General features: G+C 37.0%; 1 protein-coding gene across 1 annotated transcript; it reads left to right on the forward strand.

Moving 5' to 3' along the window:
* The first annotated feature begins 2,133 nt into the window (after nucleotides 1-2,133).
* Nucleotides 2,134-18,268, forward strand: LOC136848662 (sodium-coupled monocarboxylate transporter 1-like). Its single transcript, XM_067121097.1, has 11 exons — nucleotides 2,134-4,060; nucleotides 4,711-4,844; nucleotides 5,834-6,022; nucleotides 7,646-7,800; nucleotides 10,584-10,724; nucleotides 11,425-11,643; nucleotides 12,428-12,546; nucleotides 13,278-13,432; nucleotides 14,033-14,223; nucleotides 14,825-14,925; nucleotides 17,555-18,268. Exons 1-11 carry the CDS (start codon nucleotides 3,841-3,843, stop codon nucleotides 17,698-17,700), a joined length of 1,770 nt encoding a protein of 589 aa, XP_066977198.1. The 5' UTR covers nucleotides 2,134-3,840; the 3' UTR covers nucleotides 17,701-18,268.
* Nucleotides 18,269-18,608: the final 340 nt, after the last annotated feature.

Raw genomic sequence — 18,608 nt, forward strand, 5'->3', positions numbered from 1 at the left:
ACTTAAAAAAAATAGTGAGTAGCTCTTCCCAGCTCCTTGCTCTTTATTGAAGTTAACTTTCAAATTTTTTTTTTTTAAGTTTTACAATGATGTTTACTCTCTGGCTCACTCACCAGTGCCACTGGTTCTGTTCTGTCTCACTTGAGATCGAGCCGGGGTGTGAGGCAGTGACAAAACTTCAGGATCTCTAGTGGATCGTTTTGAGAACATATTGACGTCTAAATTCATTCTGACAAACTAGGAACATATATCCGGGGCTTTCTTAATGACCAGAAGTTTTAAATGTGCCCGTAAACCAACACGCTCGCACGCAAACACGCCTTGATTATAGGATGTACTGAAACTTCGGCGCATTTTTTACTTGTTCTATACGTTTTTGGTCTCCTGTATACCTTTGTATTATTCTGCGAAATTCTCTCAACAAAGGTTTAATGCTATATATCTTTTCTTCCCTGAATTTACCAACTTCCTACCCAAGGACTCCCCCTAAAAATGCCGACATTGATGTAGATTCAAGCAACTTCACGTCTTGAGTCGGCGAAGTTCTTATCAGCGGATGGATGTCTCGTTATGTGTTGATAGATTAAGTTTTGTTTCTATATACTGTATATGTATATATACTCGTATATATAATCAGTAAGCTACAAACGTCCTTTAATATCCAATTCGCTCTACCTCGGAAATAATATATTTTCATATATGTTACCGAAGGGGAATTTTTTAGTTGATAATAAGTTCGTCGTCCCGTGGGCTCGAACCAGCGAAGGACAAGAACTCAGGACTACAGTGGACGCATTAACCCACTTACTGATTGTATATGAATCACGGTGATGTGATAAAAAGTCATGTATATATATATATACATATATATATTATATATATATAATTCATATATATGTATAATGAATATACATATCATATATATGCACATATGTGTATGTATATAGGCTATACATACATATACATGTATATATATGTATGTATAGCCTATATACATACACATATGTGTATATAAATTATATGTATATGTATTATACATATATATGAATGATATATATATATATATATATATATATATATATATATATATATATAATATATACACACACACATATATATATGTATATATATATACATATACAGTATATACAAACAAAACTTAATCTATCAACACATAACGAGACATCCATCCGCTGATAAGAACTTCGCCGACTCAATACGTGAAGTTGATTGAATCTACACCAATGTCGGCATTTTTAGGGGGGCGTCCTTGGGTAGGAAGTTGGAAAATTCAGGGAAGAAAAGATATTTAGCATTAAACCCTTATTGAGAGAATTTCGCAGAATAATACAAAGGCATACAGGAGACCAAAAACGTATAGAACAAGTAAAAAATGCGCCGAAGTTTCAGTACATCGTATAATCAAGGCCACCGAAAATAGATCTATCTTTCGGTGGTCACGGTATAATGCTGTGTGAGCCGCGGACCATGGAACTTTAACCACGGCCCAGTGGTGGCCTAGCCTATATCGTTGCCAGAAGCACGATTATGGCTAACTTTAAGCTTAAATAAAACAAAAACTACTTTGGCCAGAGGGCTGCAATTTGGTATATTTTGATGATTGGAGGGTGGATGATCAACGTACAAATTTGCAGCCCTCCAGCCTCGGTAGTTTTTAAGATCTGAGGAAAGCGCGGACAGAATAAAGTGCGGACGGACAGACACAGCCGGCACAGTAGTTTTTACAGAAAACTAAAAGCGCACAATACATAGGCCTACCTTATGTAGACAAATATACAAAATGAAAAATGAAAGATCCGAATATTAAAGAATATGACATGTCAAATCTGTAGTATCGAGTCAGAACTAGAATACAGTATTTCCCAGGCCAAAGGTCAAGCGCTGGGACCTATGAAGGCATTCAGCGCTGGAAGGGAAACTGAGAGTAAAAAGTTTCAAAAGGTATAACAGGAGGAAAACCTCGCAGTTGCACTCCGAAACAATTTTTAGGACAAGGGTGGAAAGTGAGATGGAAAAGAGAGAATATGAACGGAAGTACAGTAAAAGGAATGAAAGGGGTTGCAGCTAGGGGCCGAAGGGATGCCGCAGCAAAGAACCTTAAGTAATACGTACAGTTCACTGCGTGAGGTGCACTGACGGCACACCCCGCCATGGGGGTAATAGTATTGCCGAATAAACTGACAATGTTCATCAGATATCCCTCATGAGTCCTTTTGTAAAGAAATCAGAAGGAAGTGTTGTCTACAGTGAAATAAACATCAGAAACGACCTCGGAGGTCGAGTGACGACAGAATTGGGTTTGTGATTAATGATAAGGCTTATCACCAATTCGCCCTTATGCCTAATGTCTTTCCTTATTACATAACAGGCTATGAGGTACGTAATTTGGTATTAGATTCCTCAGTTATTTTCTAAACCTATGTAATTAACTTATTAACAAGCCCGTGCAATGTAGGGTAATGAGTTTCGTCGTTTAGGTTTCCGTACTATAATCACACTTAGGCCTACTTGGAAAGATGCAAGTTATATTGAATGCATTTGCGAAGCCGCAAATATGCATTCGTATGTGAGGCTTGTTTATGCTTACAAGAAGGGAATTCAATGTTTCCAAGTTTCACGCTTCCTTCGCACTCAGCAGTACTAAGCACGTTAATTGTTATGTATTCTTTGTTAATACCTTTTTTTCCGGTAGCACTGAAGCTCTCTCGAGAGTAATTGCTAGCTGCTTTAGATCTGTTCTTCTCTGGATGTGTCCACACTACCTTAAATTATGTCAAAAAACTTCGGGATCTTTTCGCACACGCATCCCAAACAAGTTGAATAAGTCAGTGCCTTATTGGTGGTTCTAACTAGTGCTTCATACGAACATCAATGCCTAAGTTTTGTTCTTCACTTGAGGTCGTTGGCATGTTTTCTACCTGCTTGCGACAAGTTGCCAAAGCGTATTTATGGTATGTTTTACTGTAGCGAGGACGTACGCTTAGATATCGTAATTCTTTTGATGTTTATATAAGCACGGACTTCTTGACCCTGTTTGGAAACTGATTGTTGGGTGAAAAATGACTAAGTGGCTTTTTTTATTGATAAAGGAGCCTTTACGACACCAAGGACTAAAGCAAATTTTTCGTAGGCCTTTGAATTTTATTGTGTATTAGCCGTATAATTCAATAGTAATCTTTGGCGATCAACGTATTTCCCTATATTAAATAACACTTCCTCCTAAGTCGAAAGTACAGCAGCTCATATGTAATTTGTTTTAGGAGATAACGAATCAGAAGTGACGTGACATAAGTTATAATTACCACATTAAGTTGATAAAGACTTTTGAAGATTTGACTCCCAGTCACAATCTCAGTTACCCTAGAAGGAAGAAGAAGCTGTCTTCGACTGTCGCCAGTCCTCGTTCTTCTTCTTCTTTGGGGTTACGTCTTTCAAATGAACCCAGGCTCTCATAACTGGTGTTCTATTAAATGAGAATCGTCCAAAAGCGAGACGCCATCAAAATATTTCTCGTGGGCTATATTTCCATTGCCTACTGATCACCCTGGTTTTATTAGGAGCCTAGTTCTACCACATTCAAAAGCCTATAGAAAAGAGAGGAGTGTTAGACCGAGCTTCATATCGGCAATCCTTAGACCTAGTCAATAAGGAAATCGTGAAGGAATGATTCTGTAGATTATGAAAACTACAATCTTGTTACGAGAATTATTCTAAGAAAAACAGAGGATACACGACATAGCGAACGGAAGTGCAACAGTGTCAATCCCTTAGTAAACAAACAAACAAGCGAACAAATAACCGAGTAAATAAATCCAAAAGATGAACGGCTTCAGTGGCTGGGACTGGGCGGTTTTCGTCCTGTCCCTCTGTGCATCTCTAGGAACCGGAATTTGGGCGGCCTTCGTCAGCAAGAGGAACCAAAAGCAGGGAGACGCGAAGGGCACCGCCAGCGAGTTCCTCATGGGAGGGAGGAACCTGAATCCCATAGCTGTAGCTCTGTCTACCATGATCGGAGCAGTTTCCTCCAACACCGTATTAGGCGAGTATAGTCATGACACTGTTGATGATGTTGTGTTCTTTTTTTTTTTCCTACCTTCCGCTTCGCCCTTTTTCTCGTTTAAATGCTCAAATTAGTATGCATATGCAGTTTTTTTGTTAAAGGTTACTCAGAATCATCAGTATGAATGGTTATTTATCTGTCTGAAATAGATTTGTCTGTTTATAAAAGTGAAAGGATTTGCCTGTGAGGTGTGATTTGTTTGCCGAAGGCATAACTAATTAAATGCACACATTCACCCACACCCATATTTATATATATTTATACATATTATGCATATATGTACACATGTGTATACATGCATACATCTATGTATATATATGTATATTTATATTTATAATTTATATACAAATATATATATATATATGTTTATATATATAAAATATATATATATATATATATATATATATATATATATATATATATATATATATATATATATATATATATATATATATATATATATATATATATATGAAAAAGAAATGGTGATATCATCCTAACTGTCATTATTAAAATCATCATTTCCCTGACGCACAGCAGCCCACCAAGACAAAACCTACGCATCACAATGAACTAATTATCATTAACCATCCTTCAGTAATGACTGTCATAGTAATTTCGTCGAACAGGCAACCCGAGCGAAACCTACGCCTACGGGACGCAATATTGGCTGAACCTCATAGGAATGACGCTAGGAATGGTCTACGTTCACTTTGTCATCCTCAAAGTCCTGTATCCTCTGAAGATAACCAGCGTCTATACGGTGAGTTGTGGCGAGGATTCACAGGGATAGAACAAAGACAGTCCCCGGGTAATAATGGAGAGGCGTTGTAACGATTACTATTTTACTATTCATATGTTTGTTTGAATTGCTTTATTTTAGAGGTAGTTTTTATTTGCTTGTATTTTTTTTTCTTTACAAGATTTTGTTGTTCATGTTTTTTCAAGTACTTTTATCTGTCTCACACGCACACACATACTCACACACATATATATTTATATATATAATACTGTAGTAAGTTATACTTTATGCATCTTACCTCCATTCCCTCTCTCTCTCTCCCTCTCTCTCTCTCTCTCTCTCTCTCTCTCTCTCTCTCTCTCTCTCTCTCTAACCATACATAAAAAAGGAATGATCCTATTTGAAATCATTCTGAATTAGATTCTGGTACCGATTACTAAAAAAAAAAAAAAGCATTGTTCTTTACACAGCAAGAAGATGAAGCATGATTTTAAATGACACCCAGAATAGAATCCAGATCTGAACAGGTGAGAATCATTAAAGTCAGAGAGTCAGTGGAGTAATTCCCGTGAATTCCCATTAATTGATGGGAGCCATTGATTCATTTGGCACTGGGCCACAAAAAAATAGTTCGATAAACAACGGGGTGACAGATACCCATCTGTCAAGATTCTGAATCAGAATCTGATGTCATTGAGAATCATTCTCTACATTTCTTTTACTTTCATTAAAATCCAAAATATTTATTATCATTTCTTGCCGTTTGCGATAACATATTTCCTATGTTACTTTTGAAAAGACCGAATGTTTTCATCAAAGGTTGAAACATTGTTAGTGACAATTAGATCTTGATGCGTACACATTGTATAGAGGGGTTTTGGACCATACAGTGTTTACTACGTGAAGAACTTAGTTCTCCATTCCCCATAACTATTCAGAAGAGATTTTTAACCTTCAATGTCCTTCAGGGGATATATAGACGAGTCTTGACAATTTGATCTACTTCACAGTACATTGAGAAGCGGTTCAAGTCGGCGGCGCTGCGGTCCTTCACAGTGTTCACAACGCTGATCGGAACCTTTTTCTTCATGGGACTATGCGCCTATTGTCCTTCCTTGGCCATGGAGACGGTCACTGGGTTCCCCACTTGGGCCTCTTGCCTTATCCTCGGCGTCATCTGCACCATCTATTCATCGCTGGTGAGTCGCTTCTTCTTTTTGGTTTTAAGTGTAGAGGCCGTCGGGAGTGTCAGTCTAATGGGTTTAAGTAGCATAGGTCCAATAGAGAAAAGGGGAAAAGATTGATGAGTGCAGTGGCTGTTTGCTGGGCAACCAAGCATCCAGTTGCAGCCCTGGTCTGAAGAAGGTGAAAGAGAGTGGGCGCAAGAGGGCACCGAAGAAGCTTTTCCTTCGGGGGAAAACAGAGGTAGAGACAGAAACACGCAGCTCAGTGGTGGAGGGAAGGAAACAATTAGCCTACCGAGTAACCAAGGAAATCCTGACATGCATTATGTCTATACTGGATGCCGTGGCTTGGCAGGTGTTTGGCAGCCTCATATTTTCCTTAAAAATGACACAAAGTTATCGAGGAAACTTAGGCTGATCATTTTTATTCTTTATAATATATATACATACACACACACACACACACACACACACACACACACATATATATATATATATATATATATATATATATATATATATATATAAATATACACACACACAGTATATAACTGTACGTAAGGTCTCAAGGTAATTAGAATATAGAAACGACTGTGCCCCATCTTCCCTAGGCAGCTGTATTTCACTCTTTCAGTCCCTCTGATTCCTTGGCATTTCATCAGACCCCGTCACCTAGCCCCCCACATTCTCTGCGCTTGACCTCTTGCGCCCTTGACCTGTTAATCTGTAAATTCAAGAAAGTTTTGGGTGCCAGGAAATTCTACCATGAGATCCTGCACGCTCATGTCTGTCCCATTACCCAGATGAAAGAGGATGCTCGAGCTCAGGAACAACGCCCCTTATGAAAAATCTTCATCGGAACTTGCAACGAAGTTATGGGTCTAGTGCTAGATGCACTGGGTCGTAATGGGGTCCGTAAGCCGTGACAGTTTGCTGGACATTTCTCTGACTGTGTGTGTGTGTGTGTGTGTGTGTGTAACCCTCGACTGACTGGCGTTAGATAGTCTCATTGTGTGCATTCAGTGAATCTGTAATTTCTTTATATTTTTAACTGGAGATAAAACACACGACATCAGTCGATCATTCCTTCGTATATCACGTAAATTTGCAGCAGTGATTTTCTGTAATGGGATATAAGTTTTTCAAAGGTTGATATAATTGGACATAAATCTATTATCTAAAAACGAATCTTCTTTCAAATTTCTCCAGAACTTAAATACAGTATATCTGAGTGAGGAATAACTCCAGGCTGAAATTCATCACATAAAAACTATTTCCCTTATCAGTATACATTTAGAATTAGTTGCTGATTTTCTAATTGAGAGTTGTACATTTTATCTTTCGTCTCGTTTATTTCTATAACAGCCAATGAATTGTATTTACACACGAGCTTGATATTGCGCGCTGCGCTGCGCTGGAACCTGGCGCTGCCCGTCGTGTCTTCCCTACCCTCTCCAATCCCCTACCTACCCCACCCCCACCCAGGGTGGACAAACAGGTTTGCAGGAGGAGGGTGGATGTGTCATGTCTCCCATACTCTCCCGATCCCCTACCTACCCCGCCCCCACTCGGGCGGACAAACAAGAATGATCCACTGGGATTTTAATATTATAGATATTTTATTTTTTCCATTTACAGGGTGGTGTCAGGTCCGTGGTGTACACAGACATACTACAGACGATTGTGCTGTTCGCTGGAGTCCTGTTTATTATGATCCACTCCTGGGTGGACGCGGGCGGTCTTGGGGCGATTTGGGCGACTGCTGAGGAACACGGGAGAGTAGAGTGGTGGAAGTAAGTTCAAGGAGTGATCGATTGATTGATTGATTGTTATCTGGCATCGTGACAGCAAAGGTCGTGGACGCCGGTATTATTATTATTATTATTATTATTATTATTATTATTCAGAAGATGAACCCTATTCATATGAAACAAGCCCACAGGGTCATTGACTTAAAATTCAAACTTCCTAAGAATACGGTGTTCATGTGAAAGAAGTAACAGAGGGTAATAGAAATTACAGCTAGAAGAGATATCAGTTATTAAAAATGAAAAAAATAAATTAACAAATTAATAAATAAGTAGATGGAAATGTAAGTAAATGATTAAAGTACAAGGGAAATTGTTTGTCAGTTTGGAAGCTACATTATGCACTGTACTATATTCATGATATAATGTACTATATTCGTAATATTAAGGTGATTTACACAATGTACAAACTAGAGATTCTGCAGAAGAGGCAAATTCAAGGAAATAGCGTTTGAATCCCGAGAGTGATGTCAAGTTCCTAAAACTGTGCTAAAGTCAAATTTATTGATGTTTATACCTAGGTCTTGCACACATGTCAAAAGAATTCATATTGAGGTCCTTGAAAATTACATTTTAAGCCATAAGGATTAAATGAGAGTTTTGTCAGTCCATTTGAGTTATATTCTCACATTCAAGAGGTACATTCTTGCACAAAGGGAGGGTATCTAATCCCAAGGAATTCAAAGAAGTGAAATTCAAGCGCCGAGATCTATCTTAGTCCTAAGGAAGGACATTGAATTTAAGGACAAGGAAGCGTGTCCCACTTTCTATCAAGTAACGAAATGATTTATTCAGATTCAGTCTATATTTTTTTTAATTATCGTTTTATTTTAGTTTATTCTGGACGGAATGAATGATATTTATTTGCGATTTTTTTTCTGACCTCTGAAACTTGTAACTGTGCACATTTTCTTTGCGGAAATATAATGTTTAAGGATGTGGACCTGCTTGTGCGAGAATGTTCACTGCATGTATTTGTTTTTTGCATGCAAATAAGTGCTTGCATATGGTTGTATGGGTTCTCATGTTTGAATTTCTTTATGTGGGTTAGCACGTAAATGTGTATTTTGCGTGTATGTGAATTTGCATGTGTGCTCATGTTTTTTCTGTGCATGAATGTTTTCATGAATGTGTCCGTTTGCATGTTTATGTTTATTTGCATGCAGGTATGTTTATCCCCTCATAGGGAGCATGTTTACGCAAAATAGACATAAGCTGGAAACCGATTCCACTGAAGGCCCTTGTGATTATACAGAACATTCTATAAAAAAAACTTTTTTTTAATTATCAACTTATCTAAGTGTACTGTGGAGATTCTAACCCCGATATCACGAAGATAAGGCAAAGACTTAGATTAAAAGAAAAAATTGGTCGCCGATTATATCAGGGACGCCTGTGAATCAGGTAAACAGCGAAGATGATTATGCGATTCTGCGATACCTGTCTGTTTTGTAACTGTTTTTAGTGTTCTGTAAAGGAAAACTATTGTGCCGGCTTTGTCTGTCCGTCCGCACTTTTTTCTGTCCGCATTTTTTTCTGTTCGCCCTCAGATCTTAAAAACTACTGAGGCTAGAGGGCTGCAAATTGGTATGTTGATCATCCACCCTCCAGTCATCAAACATACCAAATTGCAGCCCTCTAGCCTTAGTAGTTTTTATTTCACTTAAGGTTAAATTTAGCCATCATCGTGCTTCTGGCAACGATATAGGCTAGGTCACTACCGGGTCGTGGTTAGTGTTTCATGGGCCGCGGCTCAGACAGTATTATACAGAGACCACCGAAAGATACAATTATTTTCGGTGGCCTTGATTATAAGCTGTGGTGGCTGTACAGAAAGCTCGATTGCGCCGAAAAACCTTCGGCGCATTTTTTTACCTGTTTTTTCTTATTATTATCATTATTATTGTCAAGTGATCGTCAGTAATCAGTAAAAAAAAAATATGACTGGTCATCATTTGGATGAAAAGAGCAAAAACAGTTTTAAGGATATCCCTGATAACCTGCTTCAGATAGCACAAATATCTGACTATAATGATGTTTATAGGTCTGTGAATAAGAATATAATATATGTATAAATATATATCGATTTTCTCCTGAACATCTCAAAGGGAGAAACTTATGAAGCATGGGGCTGTTTGCTAAAAAAACCATTGAACACGAAGATGTTTCGAATTTAAATCATTACTGAAATTTAGCACTGTTCAGTGAAAGTTTTTTTTTAATTTAGTATCTCAAAATTATTTTCTTTATAGCCAGCTTTGATGTAATAGCCCTTCCCAACAAGCCTAATTTTTTTCTTTAATTTTTTTGGAATAAATTTTTAAAAATCGTTCTCATTTAGAGTTCCAGAGCTTTCAGGCCTTTGTGAATCAATTCTCTTAAAATACGAAACCATAATTAATATCCACGAACTCTCATCACTTTCTTACATCTCTGCAGCTCGCACTGATTAATCCTAAGTCAGTCAATCATTCTATTTTCTATCCCAGTTTCAGTCTCGTCCTGCTACACATCCATATCTACTCAGGCATGAACGAAATTTGATTTATTTCTTTGCTAGTCCGTCATTTTAATCTTTAGTCCAGGTCGGCTACAAAGTCCTTTATGCATTTATTGTCACAATATCAGTCAATTCTCACAAATATAATTTACACTTTTCTATTTGTTGGCATCTTCAATCATGACTCGCTACGAAGTTGTGTAATTCTTCTTCTTCCAGAAATTCCATTTCTTCCTGAACGAGTCATTTACCTTCTTCTTCCTTCCAGCTTCAATCCCGACCCGCTACAGAGACACAGCTTCTGGTTAGTCAACATCCAAGGATACTTCTCGGCGCTCTTAGTGTTTGGGATGGGGCAGCCTCAGGTGCAGAGGGTATGTTCAGTATCCACCTGGAAGAAAGCTATTGGGTGAGTGGCAGAAAGCACTTGCATCAATTTAGAAAGGTTTGGATGAGAGGGAGTACTTGCACGAGTTTAGAAAGTTTTGGATGAGAGGGTGGAAGTACTTGCACGACTTTAGAAAGTTTTGGATGAGTGGGATGAAGTACTTGCACGAGTTTAGAAAGTTTTGGGTAAGTGGGAAGGACTGATTTCATGAGTTTTGAAAGTTTTGGGTAAGTGGGAAGGACTAATTTCATGAGTTTAGAAAGATTTGGGTGAGTGGGAGGAAGTAATTTCATGCGTTTAGAAAGTTTTGGGTGAGTAGGAAAAAATACTTGCATCAGTTTAGAAAGTTTTGGGAGAGCGGGAAAAAGTTCTTGCATCAGTTTAGAAAGTTTTGGGAGAGCGGGAAAAAGTTCTTGCATCAGTTTAGAAAGGTTTGGGTGAATGGGAAAAAATACTTGCAACAGTTTAGAAAGTTTTGGGCGAGTGGGAAAAAGTTCTTGCATCAGTTTAGAAAGTTTGGGTGAGTGTGAGAATGTTCCTACGCGAGTGAGGAAAGTTTTGGCTAAATGAGAGAAAGTTCTTGCTTGATCGGAGAGAGAGAGAGAGAGAGAGAGAGAGAGAGAGAGAGAGAGAGAGAGAGAGAGAGCGAGAGAGGAAGCCAAACTGGCAATTGCCACGAAGAACTAAGCAACAATATCTTTGCCTCCCCTGTTATTTCCAGAGCCTTCTACCTGAACTACTCGGTACTCTTCTGTGTCTACCTTTGCCTATACTTCACGGGACTTGCCGTCTTCGCCGTGTACGCCGACTGCGATCCGATGGCGACGGGAGACATTGCCAAACCGGACCAGCTTCTGCCGTTTTACGTCGACGATAAGCTCTCGTACCTCCATGGCATCTCTGGGTTGTTCGTTGCGGCGCTGTTCGCTGCGGCTTTGAGGTTTGTGTGACTGGTTTCTTTTGCGAATTGAGGCCACAACGAAAACAACAACAGCAGTAATAATAATCGTAGACACCGCACAGAAACAATAACAACCTGATTCTATTGTAACTCCTGTGATTATTTTGATTATTATTATTAACGCCACAAGAACAACATTAATGATAATACAGCACCGTATGACTACAACAACAACAACAACAACAATTCCAGTGACTATTCTTCTTATTGTTTTTAAAACAATAACAGTAACAAAATTGATACATACAATAATAGAAGCCACCGCAGACAACCAGTAACAACAACTTTCTACTGTAACTCCAATTATTATTATTCTTATTATTATTATTATTATTATTATTATTATTATTATTATTATTATTATTATTATTAAAACTAAAACAACAACAACTGTAATAATAATAATAATAATAATAATAATAATAATAATAATAATAATAACAGAAGCCACTGTACAAAAACAATAACAACCTACTTCTATTGTAACTCCAATGACTAGAAACTTGCCAGCTAATCAGAGCCCGGGATCTTATTCTCAGCCAACCAGCGGCCGGCAAACACCCAACGACTTTTCCTCTTCTCCTTCTTCTTCCTTTTATAATTTAGCCCTTTCTGAGATGTCAGTGCCTTTTGAAGTCTGCCTGCGTTCAACTAATTGACTGAATGTTTGTCTTTCCTCGTCTTCTTCTTCTTCTTCTTCTTCTTCTTCTTCTTCTTCTTCTTCTTCTTCTTCTATTAAGTAACCTCTTGGACGCCCTTCCAGTTCCTATTCGTCGCAGATCAACGCCGTCTCGGCCGTTATGTGGGAGGGGTTCTTCAAGAACTCCGAGTGGGTCGCTAAGATGGACGAGAATCGGAAGCCCCTGGTCAATATCGGCGTCAGTGAGTACCGAGTTTCTCAGTTTATTTCCCATTGGGATGCTAGGCTTACAGTGGTTAGAGTATTTAAAAAAACGGTTTAGACTGACTTTTAAATTAATTTTAATGTTGCGAATGGTCTTTATCTATCCTTCTCAAAGGTGCAGGCAGGTGAGTTTCTATAAAAATATAAATATACATACGAGTATATGCAGACTTCCTTCTGTGCCCCTGTTCACTGGTAAAATATTTTACCAGTGAACAGGGGCACAGAAGGAAGTCTGAAATATATGGTTGCAACGTTCAAAAAGTGTTTTATGGGCCTTTTTCATCTTCATATTATACTGTGGTATTACAGTAAAAGACATTCATATATATATATATATATATATATATATATATATATATATATATATATATATGTATATATATATAAATATATATATATATATATATATATATATATATATATATATAATATTTGCATATGTATATATAGTATATATATATATATATATATATATATATATATATATATATATATATATATATATATAAATTTATTTTGAGATTCTCAACTTTCATAGAATTTGGTATCAATGCTTCTTAAAATTTAATCCTTCCCTCGCTAAGTCAAGAGTGTCTTTCAGTAATATTTCACCATTAATATTCACTAGATTTAAGCTATCCCCTTTTTACAAAGCTACAGCATTTTCATGTGTTTATTAATTAGTATGCTTTATCCTACTACTCAGGCGTAGTCACCGGTATGGCAGGCGTCGTCGCAAGCATCATCGCGTCCCAGCTCGGGGGAATATTTCAGGTGGGGCAAACCATCCTGGGCGCGATCCACGCCCCTCTTCTGGGCCTGTTCATCTTGGGCATGTGCTGCCCGTTCGCCAATAAAATTGTGAGTTAAAAGGGAATGTTACCTGTTTCCTTTAATATCACTAAACCTGAAATCTGTATGAATCTTAACGACGAAAATTATTTTGTAAATCTTATATACAACACATAGATCGTAGGTGGGAATCGTGAACTTGAGAAACAACCGTTTGCTCATTCGCTCAAATCATTTACTTCTAGCATGTTGTACTCAGTGTCTTCCCTTTTGTTTTTCATAATTTTTTTAACAGTACTTTATTTTGAGTACCTGTGCTCTTCTTGTTTTCTTTTGGTTAAGGATAAAATTCGTATAGAATATAAAGATTCTATAAGGAATTTTCCTCTCCATTATACCGTTTTTATATATATATATATATATATATATATATATATATATATATATATATATATATTATACCTTTTATATATATATGTATATATATAAAAGCCTATATATGTCTAATATAATATATATATATATATATATATATATATATATATATATATATATATATATATATATATATATATATATATATATATATATATAAATATTATGTTAGACGCCATAGGCTGTAAGAGAGATTTTACATATTCCATCTGATTATTGTCATTCTTATAACAGGGGGGATCAGTAGGCTTCACCGTATCTATAGTATTCAACTTCTGGGTTACCATCGGCACGATGATCTACGGGAAAGGCACGCCGTACCTCGGGTTCGACGACGACGGGTGTGACTATCCGACCACAGATTTCGTCAACTTAACGTCGACCACGACAGAGGCGTGGTCTTCCACTACTGAGGTCCCCGAGGAGTGAGTCTTTTGGAACTTGTTGATATGTATAAAAGCATATGTATGTATATGTGTATATATAAATATATATATGTATGTATCCATGTATGTATATATGTATGCATGTATATATATATATATATATATATATAAATATATATATATATATATATATATATATATATATATATATATATATATATATATATATATATATATATATATATATATATAATCTGCTGGTCACTTTAGCAAATAAGTACAGGATTGTAATAACCACCTATATACATACATGCATATACATACATATATATATATATATATATATATATATATATATATATATATATATATATATATATATAGAGTGACAATTGTATATGCAAATTTACTTTCGAATGACACTAGAGTTATATAAAGGCGTGAGAAACAAACATGAATTTCCAAAACTTCAAAACTGTCACAAAAATTTATTGGCAAAATTTTTCATTATTTCCCATTTTCAAAACGTGAGAAGTAAAAATTTAGTAGGAGGAATGATACAGTAACATGCTGAAAAAAGTTAGCAGAAAATATTGTGCTTTGGTATATTTTTTGTAAGAGTTACAATGTTCTTTTGCAGTGACTACACCTTCCCCTTGTACCTGATGTCCTACACCCTCTATTCCTTGTGGGGCACCTCCATAACATTCTTCGTTGGCTCAGTCGTCTCTCTCCTCACCAGTAAGTACTGAAAGTTTAAGACATTCCTCTCTGATATTACCAAGTTAGGACAGACCTGTCTTGTACTGCAAAGGCAGCACAGATTTCACCAAGTTAGGACAGATCTGTCTTGTACTGCAAAGGTAGCACAGATTTCACCAAGTTAGGACAGACCTGTCTTGTACTGCAAAGGTAGCACAGACTTCACCAAGTTAGGACAGACCTGTCCTGTACTTCAAGGGTAGCACAGATTTCACCAAGTTAGGACAGACCTGTCTTGTACAGCAAAGGTAGCACAGATTTCACCAAGTTAGGACAGACCTGTCTTGTACTGTAAAGGTAGCACAGATTTCACCAAGTTAGGACAGACCTGTCCTGTACTGCAAAGGTAGCACAGATTTCACCAAGTTAGGACAGACCTGTCTTGTACTATGCAAAGGTAGCACAGATTTCCATGATATTGCTGAGGCATGACCACAGATTTTACAGAGGGAAGACATTCATTCTTGTTATTACAAAGGAAGGCCAGTTGCCTTAGTCATTCCAAAGAAATAACTTGACATCTTGATATTATAAAGGAGGGACAGGCCTCTGTGTTACCTCGGAGATAAAAGGGGCACTTTTTCAAAGAGAGAACAGACTTCTCAGAAACTTGAAGTTAAGGATAGGTCAACAGATGTTTTAAAGGGTGCAAATTCCTCTGTTGTTATTTTATAGTTCTGCCAGCTGTGGTAAAAGAAGAGCTGGTCCTACTAATATTACAGAGGAATGTCAAACTTCCTTAACACTGACAAGGAAGGATAGACTTTCCTTGATATATTAGTTGGAAAATACTCCCAATATTACAAAGGTAAGACGTGCAAGGACAGACCTCTTTGGTACTGTAGAGGAAAGATAGGTACATCTGACATTACAAAGGAGGAACAAGTCCTCCTTCTGTAAGACTTATAGTCCACGACATTTTTTGTAGTTCTTGATGTCTCTTTTGCAATCGCAGGGATATTGAAAGGTCTGTCTGTCTCTCTCCAATAACCTAATATACTTGTAAGGGTGGAATGTGACAAAGTGCTTCGAGAGGACTAAGAATCAATGCATAGATACTTAAAAATTCCACAAGTTATTTCCGTTTGCTAGTAACAGTCCTTTGGGTAAGATGTGAGGATTCTTCTCAGCTTAATCCCTAGTCGGGATCGCTGCTTTTAATGAGCCTCCTCCGACTCTTTCTATCTTGAGCGGCTAATTTCAAGGATACCCTTGCTGGAACGTAGGACCTTGAAACATATTCATAAAATAATAAAACTTCAAGATTGTGTAACAAATACAGAAGAGAGGAGAGTGCCACTTATAATGACGTCTTGGAAGACAAGAAGTTTAATTTTTCTTTTATTTACAATTTAGACTCTTCAGATCAGACATTTTCTCAGAATAAAAGAGAAAATTGGTTTTCAGAGACTAATTCACTAGGTTTTGCAGATATGTGTAAATATCGAGAAGAAATCAGTTTCATGATTTTGCAAGTCATATTTTTGTGAACTGATTGCATGTTAAATGAGGAGTAGTCAGTTGAAATTTCTCGTGAAATTTTTTGTTGTACAACTTTCTATCATCATCGTAGTCTGTATTCATATGCATACATACATACATATATGCATACATACAGACCATGCCTTATATGAATATTAATGTAACTGGTAAATAAACAAGAAAATAAGTTTCAGCACAACGGATGGTCAAACTTGCATCCGGCCACACAGCGAAGAAAAACATCGTTTTTCTCCAGCCAGGAAGTCACTGTGACGTATGTGCAGTCACTGTGACGTCTGAGCATACCCGCTTTCGGCCTCGAGTGTTCTTTCATAGACCAGAAATCTTTCTGACACTTTAATGTAGATTGTAGAAGACATTGCGAATCCCTATTTCACTTGAGTTAAATGAATGTTACTGTCAATGACAATTTAGTAAGAGAATAAATTTAAAATTGGTAATTAAACAAGAGAATCAGTCTCAGCTTTTCAAAGGGTTTGAACTCGCATCCAGGATGCTTTAGAGTTGCAAGCACGCAGCATCATTGATCACAAAACGGAATGGGAAAGAAATTTCCATAAAAGTAGGGTTGTGGACGCACACATACACACACTCACACACACACACACACACACACACACACACACATATATATATATATATATATATAATACCCATTTTCCAAGTGCTACTTTTCCCTCTGTTTCTCTGCTTTTGTATTTTTTTTTTTTTTTAGAAATATTCAAATATTTCTGTACGATGTTTAATTTAATTTTCCATTTATTGCTACCTGTGTTATTGTAAGACCTTCACATGTTAAATCTGCTTCATATGTCTACTTCATTTGTCTTCGTCTAATCTACGCTACCATAAAATTATATTACCTCTGAGGTTCACTGTTTCAGTTGCCATCATAATTAGCCTATTTTATTTCAACACCTGTGATCCTGTTGCGTCTAAGTATATATATTCAGTTCTTTTCTTTTATCCACTCCTTTGTTTCTTCAGCGGAACCTCATCACAGTTCCCATCATAATTAGCCTATTGGCCTATGATCTTGTTTCTATGTATCTCTCCAATCCATTTTGTTTACCTTCACCAATCCATAAATTCCTTTGACACCCAGAACCCTGGTCAGCAGACGTCTCCGGCAAAGAGTACATACACCCAGCCTTCTACAAGCTCATGAAAAGGTGGGAGAAGAAACACCCGCCCAAGAACGCGTTTTCAAGCGAGGTTTATTTGGTGCCCGTGTCGACGGAGAAGCTGTGAACCCGATGAGCACGATAATGCAGTGCAACGTTTGGAAACTGCCTGAAGCATCGTACTCACGGCCAAAAACTGTCGTTCCACTCGGGTGTTTATTTATGGTGTGGTCGTTGGTTGAAGGCATAAGGTGGTTTTAGAAGAATGTCGTAAAGGAAGTTCTGCTGTATGTGAAATTATACGTCCCTGTTTATGTTGTATAACTGTTAAATCAATGGAAATTATCATTCTAATTGTTTACTTGTTCTTGTTAGCCGTTGAAGAATAGAGATTGTGAAGACTGACGTCACTGATTTTATGGTGCTGATGCTAAATACTGATGTTGATGATCGTAGATTTGAGGATGAGAAAACAATCATACAAGCGCATAGGTAAAACTTATGTGCAGTGGGTAGCTATGTTGTACTGGAATTTATTTTGTAATTATATGTTTATATAACCCAGAAACGCATTATGGCTGAATATAATGTGTAAGTCAGTGTGCACTGCAGATATAATTTGTATATACAGATATTAACTTTTTTTTATAAACACTAGTGAAAACTATAGAAAAAATATATTGATAAGGTTTTTCTTTTCATGTTTCTTTAAATCCCTAATGACATATATCTCGTCTTGTTCAAGACAGTATGACTTTGCCGACTGTAACCAGTATTTTTTTTCTATTAATAAACAGATATTAATTTATTGACGTATGAATTATCGATGTCTTCTGTTCAAGAATTATAATGGTTTGGTTAGCGATACAGCTGATAAACCTATGCCTCATACAGTTAACTAATGAATTATTGGAATTTTTATGGCGTCACAACTTCTAAGGTCACTGACTCCGCATGATTACTGTTTGTTATTGGGACAAGCATAAAAATGTGGCACACTTACGTGGTACCAGATGAAATTCCAAATATATTCAA

Source organism: Macrobrachium rosenbergii, chromosome 19 (assembly GCF_040412425.1).
Source record: "Macrobrachium rosenbergii isolate ZJJX-2024 chromosome 19, ASM4041242v1, whole genome shotgun sequence".
Classification (NCBI taxonomy): domain Eukaryota; kingdom Metazoa; phylum Arthropoda; class Malacostraca; order Decapoda; family Palaemonidae; genus Macrobrachium; species Macrobrachium rosenbergii.

What these genes read in the sequence shown, in the direction of transcription:
- LOC136848662 (XM_067121097.1), top strand. Translation starts at nt 3,841, where the DNA reads ATGAACGGCTTCAGTGGCTGGGACTGGGCGGTTTTCGTCCTGTCCCTC. An exon ending in CCTGGTCAATATCGGCGTCA is followed by an intron (nt 12,547 to 13,277) that starts GTGAGTACCGAG and finishes CCTACTACTCAG; the next exon opens with GCGTAGTCACCGGTATGGCA. An exon ending in GCCCGTTCGCCAATAAAATT is followed by an intron (nt 13,433 to 14,032) that starts GTGAGTTAAAAG and finishes TTCTTATAACAG; the next exon opens with GGGGGATCAGTAGGCTTCAC.